General features: G+C 40.0%; 1 protein-coding gene across 3 annotated transcripts in view; it reads right to left on the bottom strand.

Annotated features, from left to right (window-relative positions):
- Positions 1-243: 243 nt before the first annotated feature.
- The window catches only part of ACVR1 (activin A receptor, type I), a 141,049-nt gene continuing 127,567 nt past the window's right edge, over positions 244-13,725 (bottom strand). For all 3 annotated transcript variants that reach the window (XM_011991805.1, XM_011991816.1, XM_011991810.1), the window contains 2 exons: positions 2,250-2,380; positions 244-1,463 (listed from right to left, as the gene is read on the bottom strand). In XM_011991805.1, the coding sequence (XP_011847195.1) occupies positions 1,329-1,463; positions 2,250-2,380 (266 nt within the window). In that variant the 3' untranslated portion in view covers positions 244-1,328. The remainder of the gene's footprint in view (positions 1,464-2,249; positions 2,381-13,725) is intronic.

The following is a 13,725-nucleotide window of genomic DNA, read 5'->3' as shown; positions in this document are numbered from 1 at the left end:
CTTTACAGCTGGAGAAACTGACTGAAAAAGAAAAAAACCAAAAAATCACAGCCAACGGAAGAAACAAATTTTCTTTTACCAAATTCAAGCTGTAAGACATCCTTATGATGTCTTACGTAAGTGCATGAGTAGATTTAAAAAGCAAATTCAATTTACAAATTAGTTTTGTGCTTCTATTGCTCCCATAATAAAATGCGTAATGTTACACAGATCTTTTTTATATTTTGAAAAACAATTTCACTGTTTGACTTGAAAACAGTTTATTTAATTTATACAAATAACTACTAAATACAAAAAGTAGATTAAAACAAAATAGTTATTTTTTTCTGGCAGAGTTTAAATGCACATAATGGATAATTCTGAAGAAAATGCATTTTCCCCGTAGCGTTCAGGACTAAAATTCTACTGAAATCTTTGCTTCTAAATCAGTAATATATTCGGTGGTGTCACGTGGGTAATGGCTAAATACGTTCTGCATATGAACTGAAAAAAAGTTACAGTCTACACACATACAAATGTGAAGCACTTAAAATGTGAATTTAACTGATAATAAAAGAAAATGTCCATTTTAGAGTATAGTGTTAAAAACATTTCGGTAATAAAATCATAAGACCACATAAAAATAAGCTTTAACATATGCACGAAGCAGTTTTGTAAAAACTACCAAGTGCACAAGTAATAAATAATTTGCAAAGTTGTGTATAAACAATTCCTAATGTTCGGCATCATTGTAAACATCAGCACATGTGTAAAATGCAGCAAAGTCTGACATTACATTTTGTTTTGCCAAATTGAATTCCTATTATCCAAAGACAGACCAGTGGAGTACGCAGCCAACATTTTGGCAAGTTGGGTCTTTAAAATTAAGAGTAACAGTGCAAGTAAGGAATGCAAAGAATTCCTAGTGCAATAAAGAAGAGAAGCACAGGCAATATTGCTGATTAAAAATTCACCACCTCCTTGAGTTTCCCGTGGGGAGTGTCTAGGAGACTTGTGAAAGCTATGCAAAGCCACTGTCTTAATGCCCAGATCTCTTTTAGGATTTCTCTGTGTTCCTCCAGTCCCTACCTTTGCAACAGTGTCTGTCCAACATTAGTCTCTGCAGTGTGAACAGTTCGTGAAATGCCCAGTTCACAGTCATCGAGCGAGGTTAGGGTGGTTTTGATGTCTCCCCAACACATGGCTGGGTACAATGTCTGCCTTGTCAAAGCAGCCATTTGGGGAGGGAGACAGATGGATTCTGTTCTGGCAACCAGTCAGGCCAGCATTAGGTCCCAGCTGGACAATGACAACAACGTCAAATCTTCCTTCTTGACACTATGAAAATGTCAACAGTCAGTTTTCAATTTGTCAAGGGAATTATCAATTTTGGTCAAAGTCTTTTTGATACGCAGTGCTGTGAGTCTTGCGGATGGATTTTGATACCAGCATTCTTTCATTAGCTTGGCCAGAGAGGTTAATGTCTGAGGAGAGAAAGAACAAACACCACAATGACAAACTGGCTTTTCAGTGGCCCTGGAAGCTGGGCTGATATCATGTCAACTGTTCTGAAGAACTCGCAGGTCTTGTGAAATTAGAGTTATGTTACTGTCATCTTCTTTAAACAAATATTCAAGCTTTAACCACTGATAAAGAGGCTACTCGTAGAGTTTCATGAACTCTGTCCTTTGGACTCTTAATGCTACCAATTTACTTTATCAGGTAAACGACATAGGCCAGATTGGACCCCTTAATGATTTTATGGGTGCTAAAGGCAGTAATACTAACCTAGAGATAATCCTGAAATTTCCAAACAGGGTCATTTCTCATTGTTTTATATCTACTACTACTTATGAGTAGCAATACAGGATCTTCAGCATTCAGCAGCTTGTGTTTGGGATTTCAGATACGCAGAGATGGAAAGGAGGTTAAAAGCTTCACTTAAAGTCTCTTGGTTTACATATGAAACTGCAGTCTTAGGGCTAGTAGCGGTAGTCACGAGTCTCCCGATTCTTGGAGCTGCTCATTCATAGAAATTCTTACAAATATTGTCATTCACTAGCAACCCCTATCAGATATGGCTTCTTCGAGAATGGGCGTATTTGTCTGAGCTTCCTCTACTAGATCTAAACCCTTCTACATAAAATAGGAAGAGAAAACAACAGATACACAGGACAGATCACTCAGATGCTATACCAGTTGAAACTCAAAGGGAAACAAATAGCAAACAATGGAAAAGAGCTTTAAAACTGAGAAACTGGCATTCTTACTGGGTCTGAGAACCATCTGTTGGGTATGTTTGGCCTTTGTTGATCCACACAGACTACTTTCCTCATATCCTCAAAACTTGGGTCATTGGGAACCACGTCGTAGAATGGTGGCTTGTAATCCTCCACTATACCTGCACACGAGGACAAGAATTGTGTTGGGTTAGCAAGAGAGTACAGGTTCCCCCAAGGTTTCATTGATGGGTGTCACAGGTTACAATGTGACAGAAGAAAATACTAATCACCTTCCTCATACCTCAGGGCAGTCCTGGAAGCTAAAGGTAGGTCCTAAAACAGGCAGAGAAAAAGGCAATAAATATACACCCTGCAGGGTATTGGAAGAAGGATAATTGTTAGAAGGAAATACGTGAAAACTTCTCATGTAATCATAACTATTAGCAAAATTCTCCCACAGTGTGTATTAACAGCCCTGTAATGCCCAACAGGGCACTGGAGACACAGAACAAAAATTCCTTTGGTGATCAAAAACACCCAAGCCACCTAGGGAAAGCACATGAATCTAGCGGCTTCAAACCATAAATAGAAATAAAAAGTTGTCCACAAACCAGAGCTAGGGAGTAATAAACCAAGACCATCATCAAAATACCCCTTTTTTGTTATAAAAATATTTTGTTAAGAAAAACACTGTTATACATTAATCTCTTCCATTAGGAGGGATGCAAATAATATAATAGGAAATACTCATTTCCTCATTAATTCATTCTACATGTACTGAGTACCCGCTAACTGCCAGGCACAGCTGTCTGACTGATGGTTCTATTATTTACAATCACATTGAAGGCATAAAATAAAATGTAAAGAGGATAGCCACGTGGGAAGGCAGAGGAAAAGAAGGATAAATAATGAGCTCTTCCTCTGCCCGAAAGCAAATGTGAAAAGTAGCTAATTTCAGCTTCTGCCCCTGCATGATTTCCAGTGGCCTGGAAACCTTTTCTTTTCCAGCAGAATTATATCAACTCCTTAAACAGAAAAATGTTTAACTTCATTATTTGGAATTAGAAAATGGATTCTTCCCCTTCATAGACATAACACCAAGACATCTATTATTTCTTTTCCCTCAACAAAGGGTTCAAACAATGAGGTAATAACTTGGTTTACTGCTCTCTTTTCTTCCTCCAGGTCTTTCTTCTATTCCTAAACACCTAAAAAGTTGTTGGAGGGGACAGAAGGAGACAGTGAGGAAAGTTGTAATTCAGTTGTTCTAGTTCCTAGAAGCCACCTGAAAAGCTTCAATTCCCTTTTCATTTATCATAGAAATTACTAACAGTGGGAATCCATTCTTACAAATTCCATACAAATACAAACCATTTATGCAAAACATTAGCTATGATAAAGAGCATCTTTTCAAGAAATACTATACATCTTTTTAAAACTTCACAAATTTGGCTAAATAAAGGTTTATATTTGAGATGGAAACTAGTCTAAATTATATTTTTTAAAAATCTAGGCTGGGTGTGGTGGTTCACGCCTGTAATCTCAGCACTTAGGGAGGCCAAGGCAGGTGGACCACTTGATGTCAGGGTTCGAGACAAGCCTGGGCAACATGGCAAGACCCTGTCTCTACTAAAAGTACAAAAATTAGCTGGGTGTAGTGGCGCATGCCTGTAGTTCCAGCTAACTCAGGAGGCTGAGGCACAAGATTCGCTTGAACCCGAGAGGTGGATGTTGCAATGAGCCAAGGTCACACCACTGCACTCCAGCCTGGGTGACAGAGTGAGATTCTGTCTCCCAAGAAAAAAAACAAAACAAAAAACTAGTTAATTCCAAATAACTTACCCACCTTGTGTAACTGCATTTGAAATGCATATCAGTCAGTGGATTAAAACCTTCCTGGCAAATCATAAACAGGTCATATTGGGTATAAACTGCTACTCTCAGAAGTCTTGGAACACCTCATCTTAGAGGCCCTTCTTCTCCTGTAAGAATCCCAGGGAGCATTCAAACAAATATCTTTTAATTATTTTCAGTACTAACAGACACCATCTAAAATACAGCTGAACATGGACCTAGAGAGATATTTTATATGTTTTCTAGGGTCACAAGAATTTACAGAAAACAGTAAGACATGTGCCCTTCACCATCTCTCAATTTTTCTGAGAGTATATTTAATAGCCTACCTTAATATTTAAATATCTAGCATAACAGCTATCTATTTGGAGTAATTTACCTGTTGAGCTTAGGAAGGGTTATGTGAATGTGAACAGTAACACAAAGTTGAAGTTTTCTATAAATGCAAAAGAAAACAAAGCATGGCTGGATTTTTAAAACATGAGATCTGGTGATACCAAACAATGAATTTCACTATACAAAGCTGAAATTTACTCTTGTGTTTCCGTTTCCCATGTTTTAATTTTATTAAATGTCCCCATGTTTTAATAAAAGGAGTCAAGTATTTTTAAAAGACCATTTAACTGATTATCCCTGGGACTTAGTCAAGCCTCTTTTTCCTCAATCATTGGCCAACTGTTGATTGTTTTCACCTGACACTGGCCATGCTTCTCCAAAATAAAATAAACCTGGGATTAAGCTCGAACAGTCACTAGGAACTCCCTCTGATCAAGGAAAGCAATAAATCAGTTGAAAGTGCATTACTACTATGGTGGGATGCCGTATTAAATGCTGAGAGTGATAAAAATATAAGACATGCTCTTGTTTTCCAAGGAAATCAAAATCTAGTGGAAAAGCAGGACAAGTCTCTCATTTTTTTTTCCCTTAGACAATGGAAATCTTGTCAAAAAGAACCTTAAAATATTTTTTCACCCATTTATTTTATATCTTGAAAGATATAAAACTATATTAGAAATAGTTTTATATTAGAACTATATAGTTTTATAATAAAACTATATTAGAAATTCTCATTCTACTTTCACTTTGAGATCCTAAATTCTCAATGATCATTTTGATTAGCTGTGTGTGCCCGAGACTGTGCTTGGCAGGAGGGATAAAAAAAAAAATGAAAAAAAACAGTGGCTCATGCCTGTAATTCCAGCACTTTGGGAGGCCGAGGTGGGTGGATCACAAGGTCAAGAAATCAAGACCATCCTGGCAATATGGTGAAACCCCACCTCTACTAAAAACACAAAAATTAGCTGGGTGTGGTGGCATGCGTCTGTAGTCCAGGCTACTCAGGAGGCTGAGCCAGGAGAATCGCTTGAACCTGGGAGGCGGAGGTTGCAGTGAGCAGAGATAATGCCACTGCACTCCAGCCTAGTGACAAAGATTCTGTCTCCAAAAAAAAAAGAAAGAAAAGAAAAAGATGCAGTGTTGGTGATGAGAATAATGAGAAAGGTGAAAGAAAAAAAACTACAGACTAGCTATAGAGGGAAGATCACAGAGAAGAGGGTGGGGAGGGACAGTGGCACTTGGCAGTGCTCACAGGAGAAAACACCTCCATGGTATCCCAAGTCCCCATATATAAACTGGGTGCCGTGGAAGCACGGGTAAGCTTTCCAGGAGGGAAGTGGGGCATGGGCAGAATAGAAAGATCAAGAGTTTGCAAGGCAGAAAAGATGACAGGGAAGAGAAACCTCCACGGAGTGGGTGCATTCCAGGCAGAGGGAGGCTATGGGGCAAGGACAAGAACTGACAAACCATCCTCTGATGTTGGAGAGATGGAGAGAAGTTCTCTGGGGCTGAAATGGGTGCATGTGGTGGCAGGAGAGCCGGGGGAGAAGAAGGAGACAGGAGGTGAGGCCAGGCTGTGAGGTGATGCATGTTGTCAAGGTAGGAAATAACTGATTTACAACAGTGCCTCATTTCTGCCAGAAAGTGATAATCAGCGTAGCCAGGCAAAAAAGTGAACTCTAAGTCCTTTAGAGGCAGCACCCAAGAAGTTACTGCCAAATCGTGAGCCAGCAAAGAGCACAGCATGAATTCAGGCAAGTAACTAAAAATACAAAGCACTTCAAGTGCCAAATGAGCAGTACAAACAAAAAACGACACAGGAAGGCAGGGGAAGAGGCGCTCTTAAATGGTGGCCAGGGACGGAACAGACTGAGCCAGGCCTCGCCTCCCATGTAAGGCGGCCAGCGTGACTCAAAGGGCCACGAGAAAGAAATCAAAAACGTTATTCATAACCTACTCCCCCACAACTTTTGACAGGGGTGTCTGATTTATACAATAGTTTTTTCTTGGGCATATGTCTAGTTGAAAGTTTTCTCTTTTCTGGGGTAAGCCTATCTTCATCAACCAATATCCCTCCCATTGGTTTGCTATATGGCTCTGAGTAAACCCCTTAGCTGCCAGGCCTTAGTTTTCCAATACCTTTAAAGCACACATCACAAAGCCAACGTGCAGATCAAATATGTCCTAGATATGCACTTCGAAAAGCATGAAACACCAGTGGCCTTACAAATGTCCAGAAACAAGTCCTTCCTCAAGATCTTGTCCCCGAGGTTCTGAACTAGACACCCATTTTCTTTCCACTTGACAGCTGCATGTGGGACACACAGGTTTCTCTATGTCGGTCCTTCCCTGCCAACCTCCACCCTATCCCACTGCCCTCAGTGAGATCTGTAGGAGAAAGTTGAGAAAGGAGCTCACCATGCCCCTCCTCTGCGTGTATTCCATCAGTGCTGTCCATGGGAGCCCACTCCTTTCCCACTAAAGTCCATTCCCCACCACTGTCCTTCACATACGTGGACATCAGCCACACCAGAATTACTTGTAGTTCCATCAATAGGGCACCTTTATGGGATCCTTCAGCTCTACCTTTTGTCTGACATACCAATTGTCACCGTGGTCAAGTTTTATTTCTCATTCCCACCTGCATCACATCCTCCCAAGCTTGTCCAACTATGTTCTTATTCAGTCCACAGATGACTCAGTTCATGCTTCTCACCTTCCAAGAAGACTGTTCCATCCTGCTACCACAACGCAGGGGCCTAAATGAAGTTCAGTGCCCTCACCCCCATACACCGTCACCTTCCTATATACCTCAACCGCAGTGGCTTGATCTATTTATTTATAATAATTTGACTCTTCAACAAGAATGTAAGCACCTTTTAATCAGATATTCTGGGGGTTATTTTGCTCAAGTGCTTGAGCCTAACACACATCTAGTGTATTACAGATACTAAATACACAAATAAATGTTGATTATATATGTTCACAATCCTTTTTCAAAACTCTCAAGGTTAGATGCATTTGCCAAATTTGGAACTTCTAACATTTTATAAAGGTAATAGCATACCCTACATTTTATGTGACATCCCCTCCAACTTGGGTAGTCACATCAGATATCCAGGTAATGAGGACAGACTCTCTGGCATGTATATCCATACAGAGAGCTATTTTTAACAATTAACTCCTACAGAAGTGCTGAAATCCTTCAGAGAACAGAACATTACAAGTACACTATTTTAGAGAGGGAAAAAAAGAAAATGGCCCATATCTGGTGTCTGAGAGGACTATAAGTGAATACAGTGTTTCCTTCAGGTGTGGCACGTGAGAAAATTTGGTATGGTTCATGGACTAAACTTCTTCATTTCATTAGTTACACATTTATTTTCATAGTTACCTTCCATTTTATGCCATGTGATACTGGTTTTCCATTTCCAGCAGTGATAATAATTTCCTTTCAAAACAAAATTAACTTCAAAAAGAGCCAATTTGAAGGAAAAGATTCTGTAAATAATGGTACAAAGTAGCATTTGGATATGGAAAAAAATGATGAGGGTAGTAGGAATGAATGAATGAATGAATCTTGGGAAACACTGAGTTCACAGAAAGGCATCATTCTTCCTGGTGAGACATGATTCAAAAAGGTATATCCAATATTTGTGTTACTTCACCTAACAGACCTCACAAGAGGGCTTCGAGATATTTCTCATCCCATGGCACAGATAAAATACGACTGATGAATAAATGGATGAGGTTGTTCCTGGCAGAGGGGATGACAGCCCGAGTTCTGGCCCCTCGGCCCTGCCGCACTGCCAGAGGGTTATGAGAATCAGTACCTCAGGCATTCCTGTAACTCATGGCAGGCACTTCTTCCTGAAAGCAGGAGTTGGAAAGACAGCCTTGTCCCATGCTGGGTAAAGTACATGCTGTGACAGCTGTGTCCTGCCCCTCTAGCCCATTGTAATTCATGGGCTTATGGAACCATGTACATTACTCAAAGTCTAAACTAACTGCATTCTCAGGAATCTGTTAAAATTATAAAATAATTTCTATTGTTGGAATTCTCATCGATGTAGCAAAAGTAAATGGTTTATAGATTACTGTGTAGTTGGACCCTACTAAAAACATGTGTCAATATTACTGTAAATTGCCAAAGGGGAGGGCAAAAAGCCTAGAGACGCTGCATGGCTATTCCCTGAGTTAAACTATGAACAAGACAGCCTTAGAGATTGCATACCTCCAAAACCGAGAAAGAGAGTAGTACCACAAGAGTTCCAAACATTTGGTAGCTCTGAAGGAAGGCTTCTTCAGAAAAATGTATCATTCACTGAATGTTGTAGCTGTTATAAGGCTTATGATACAGATATTTGTCTTGGTGGAAGACTGCTTTTAGAGGTGTGTCAAGGAAAAGAGACTACTAGTCAGTAAACAGCAGCCAATAAACTTTTGCAGCCTTCAATTTATTTTGTCATGAGGTTAGTTGACCACTCTCCTCTGTTTTGGATCTCTAAATCAGGGATATGAAATTCCAGGAAGTCAGGGGGAAAATAATTCTTCCCTCCCACTCTAACTCCATATTCCTGCCCCCAGTCACATCCTAAAGGTTAAAACCAAAACCAAAACAAACAAACAAACAAAACTGAAATTAATGAATATGAAAAATTGGCCCTAATATGATTCATCCTCTTATGCAAACCTTAATACACACAAAAGTAGGTAATTAACCTCATGAAACATGTTGAATATTGAGTTGCTGACAAAAATAAGAGTTGTCATGGTTTCCATACACAAGCCCCATTGCACTTAGGAGCAGAAGCACACAAGCAGCTCCCTGGCTGGCTCAAAGATTCATTAGAAGAGGTTCTTTTTTCAAAGTAAGTGCACCAAATATAAGCTTATTCTAACAAGTATGTCCTAGCCCCCACCCCATAAGAGGCGCAGCTTGGCCAGCAAGGATTTTTCTATGAGATACAAGTGGTTTTTGACACATTTTAACCCTGGATTCCATCATAAAATAACCAAAGCCAGTAATAGTGAAACAAGAGTATGTCCACAGAGCCTTCCTGTGGGCAGTGAAGAGAGGAAACAAATGTAGCAGGGCCAAGAGGTAGCAAAACAAGAGAAAGAAGATGGCCACTGTGATCTGCAAGCTCCTGGGTGGCCTTCATCACCCATTTTCCGTGGAAAGGAAACCAGACCAAAGCACTTTCTTATGCCAGACACACAGGATGTTTTACATATATGATCTCGTTTTAATCACCATAACCCTTTAAAGTAGATATACATATATATATTTTAATAACGAAACTGATGTAAGTCACCGATCAGAGAGTATGACGTCAGACCCTGGAATGTTAGTGATTCCATTTCACTGCCTCCCACAGACCCAGCACAAACCCCACACAGTTCTAGAGGGCACTCTTCACACAGGCTTCTTCTGTGTGCAGTACAATGGCCCTAGGAGAACCACAGCAAGGAAGACAGAAGCACATCACGCTAACATGTCCAACCAAATTGGTGTTTCTCTATTCAATCTGGGCACACTGTCTTTTTTCAAAAACCCTAGTGTGTATTTGGATGGGAGCCTTGGCATCACATTTTCTTACCTTAGAACTACTAAATCAGAAATGCTGGGGCTGGGCCCCAGGAATCTGTGTCTTAAGCACTCTGGGTGACTGTGACGCACATTCCAATTTAAAAACTATTGATCCAAGTGAACCCCTGCCTTAAGTTCATATAGAAAATTCACACAGGGAAGGGAAGAAAACCATTTTCTTTCCTACCAATTCCAAATTCAATGTCAAATTAAACACCAAAAGTAAATTTCAAAGGACATTATTGAGAAATGTTCAGATACAAAAATGGACTCAACTCTCATTTCCTGTAAAGAAACAGCATAAGGTTTATTATTAGTAGCAAATAAATGTAAAACTCCAATAAAAAATAAAAAATGCAACATATCTTTATGCTTATGGTTCACTTGAGGATCACAGTACTCCAAGAGAACTATCTGGTCATCAATTTTTATAATGGATTCAGAAACTCAAAGGATATATCATTATAATGACCTTCCTCACCGAAAATATTCATATATTTAAATGAGATACATTTTATATGCAATAATTTCAAAAATATATATTCTTTTAATGACAGTTCCTAAAGCTGGTAAGAAAATGAAATAGGTACATCACACCCTGGGGTATGGGGGATATTGTAAATTAGTACAGCTGTTATGAAAAGCAACTTGGCAATATGTGTCAAGCCATAAAAACACCCATATTCTTTGACCTATTAAGTCTACTTCTTTTCAGATTCAGAATCAGTTCCCCAAACGAAATCATCATATGCACAAAAATGTCTACAATAAGCCCCAAATGGTAGAAACGGGATATCTAACAATATGGAAATGGTTAAGCTAATAAGATGTCATGTGACCATTTAAAATAAAAACAGACTATTCAGCAACATTTAAAAAGCACGAATAAAAAAGATGATACGGAATTATATCTATATATGATTACAGCTACATTTTTAAAATGAGTGCATACAGAAGTAGAAAAATATGTAAATGTTGAAATTTGAAGGCAAAATTTCTCTTTCTACTCATTTTTTTCTGTTTTGGGAGAGTAATAATTAAAAGATTAACTAGTAAAAACAGGTTTGCAAGCAGCATCGAATACTTACAGGTTTAAGTTTAGATAAACTGATTTGTGGGTGAGGGAGTATACATTGTGTGTGTACACACGTGAATGTTCATAGAAGAGAGAACAGAGAACAAAAAGAGAAAATATCAAATTAGTCATTGCCAAAGGACAGTAGATAATTTTAAATGAGACAGGAGATACCCTTACCGCCCCTCTAAAAAAATCAAACCACATCACAGCACAGAAGCTCAACCCACAACATTCTGGGAACTAGTTAACAGTCTTGGTGATGATGCAAGGGAGAGATCAATAAATCAGAAAACAATCAAAACATTCTCCCTTCCTCTACCTTCCCTTTTTTTTTTTTCCCCCAAAAATAATGTTAAACACAGGCACTACCAAGCAAGCCACCATTTGTTGAGCTAAATTTTAAACTGATGACTCTGACTTCAAACTGACTACTATTAATCACAGCTGATCTTTAAAAGCCACTTGGGTTTATGCCTGCAACACAGGGAGCGGGTTTGCAACATGAGTTCTTACAAAGCCTGAATCCCAAGTCTCTGCTGAGCAGGCCTGCTTGGCTCAGCTCCGGCACCCCCACAGCTGGAAATGCTACTGTCTAGCTATGGAACGCCAACTTCCTCTTCATCTGGGGCAAGTTCCACATCACACAGTTTATTTGGACACCAATCCTTCTCTAAATTGTTTGTTAAGATAAACTAATCAGAATTAAAATTTTCAGTCTGAAGGTGTTCAAGAATGATTGGGGAGGGGGTGAGGAAATGAAGCTGATGTGCAATTTCAGGCAAAGTTCAGAACTTTATAAATCTGCAAAACAATTTCTCTGTTGCAAACAATTCTCAAGGGGCATCAAGGGCACAAACTGCAAGGCAGCAGCTCTCAATGGTTGAGAAACAATTACCAAGAAAACGTTCATATAAAAAAAAAAAAAAAAAGAACCGTCAATTTACAATCCATGTATGTTTAATCTGAACACTTACTTTGATATCCTCAGATGGTTTATTCAAAGCAGATCCACTCTGCTATTAGGAAAAAAAGCCACCTAAAGGCATGCCAATTTTAATTATTGTACACTAAAACTATATAAATTACCCAATTCCACTACCTCACAGAAAGTCCTCATCTCTGGCTGTGCTATTCACGAAAACTATGATTGTCCCACAAACCTCAATCCTTGGAAGAAAACATCAGTGGAACGTGGAATGGAAAACAGCTATTAGAGACTTCATGCATTATTTCTTCAAATCCAGGATTCCAATGGGTCACAGGAGGCTAAAATGTAAAGCATCTTTTGGAAATGAACATTAATCTAAATATATGGCATTTTCTTCTGTTTTCCTGGAATAGTTTCAGACACATGCTCTGTGAAATAAGATTTTCAGTTGTGAAGATATGAAGAGGTTCATCTAGTTAATTCAAGGGATTTTGCTATAAAAACCACTTTGTGGGTAGTTGGGGCATGCCCAATTTGAAAGAGTATACTTAGTGCTTTCAGAATACAATGTACTGAAAGTAAAGTTCAACAGTATATTTGTGGCTGATTTGGGTACATGAAAGGCAAGGGTGAGAGCGCACTGTAGGGAACACAGGTTAAAAATGACAAGTGCTTCTTTAACTGCTAAGGCATCACCATTTAATACAACTACTTATAAGCAGATCAACATAGGCCATCTATCCAGGGCTTCCTGCATTTAAATTTGACTTGTTCAGTAGGTACAGTCTGCTCATTATAAATAAGTGACTTCTGAGTGCAAAAATTAAGCCTTTTCTCAACAATCCAAACTCAACAAGTAAAAACACCTAAAAAATAGCAGAATTCACCCTTAGATTTACTTGATCGTTCTCCTCAAGTTAAAACTTCCTTGTGAGAAGAGCAAAAAAGTAAGGAGGGTGGGAAGAAAGGTAAAATAGGAAGATGGAGGAAGACAAGAATGAAATACGAACCAGTCCACCCACTATCCCTGATGTCTATAGGCACGATCAGAGGGGTCTGAAAACAGGCCTGCCCCACTCACCACTAGGGCCCAAGCATGCCATCTGGAGGTCTGAAGAAAGGTTTCCTCCACCAAGAGTCACCACTTGCAGTGCCTAAGCACAACTTCCAAGGGTCTAGGGATCAACTTGCTCCACCCATCACAGCCTGCACCCATGTGCACCAATGGGAGGCCTGAGGACAGGTTCATCCCACCCAGTGCTGCCCCTGTCAGGGCCCATATGCATCATCTGGGGGCCTAGGGATTGTCTGCTCAGCCCCCTGCCACCACCAGTGTGTGTGTATACCTTCTGGGGGATTGAGGATGAGCCCATCCACCCTGCCAGCACCCGCACACACATCATCTGACAGCCTAGGGAGTGACCTGCCCTGCTGGTCACCACTGGAGCCTGCGCATGCCTCCTGGGGACCTGGCGACTGGCCTTCCCAGTTGGCTGGTACCCAAGCTTGCTGCCTGGAGGCCCAATGGCTGGCCCATTCCACTACTGCCATCATCAATGCCACACAAGCCACCCAGAAGCCTGATGACCGGCCTGTCTACCTAACCCACTGCTGCCTCTGCTGGGCCCTAAGCAAGATGCCTGGAGACACAAGGATTAGTCCATTGGACTTGATTCCATTGGTGCTCATATATGCCACCGAGAAGCAAAGGACCAGCATGCCTGGCTTGCTGCCA

The sequence above is a fragment of the Mandrillus leucophaeus genome, unplaced genomic scaffold (genome assembly GCF_000951045.1).
Source record: "Mandrillus leucophaeus isolate KB7577 unplaced genomic scaffold, Mleu.le_1.0 Scaffold110, whole genome shotgun sequence".
Taxonomy (NCBI): Eukaryota; Metazoa; Chordata; class Mammalia; order Primates; family Cercopithecidae; genus Mandrillus; species Mandrillus leucophaeus.
This window is presented reverse-complemented; position numbering and strand designations above follow the sequence as displayed.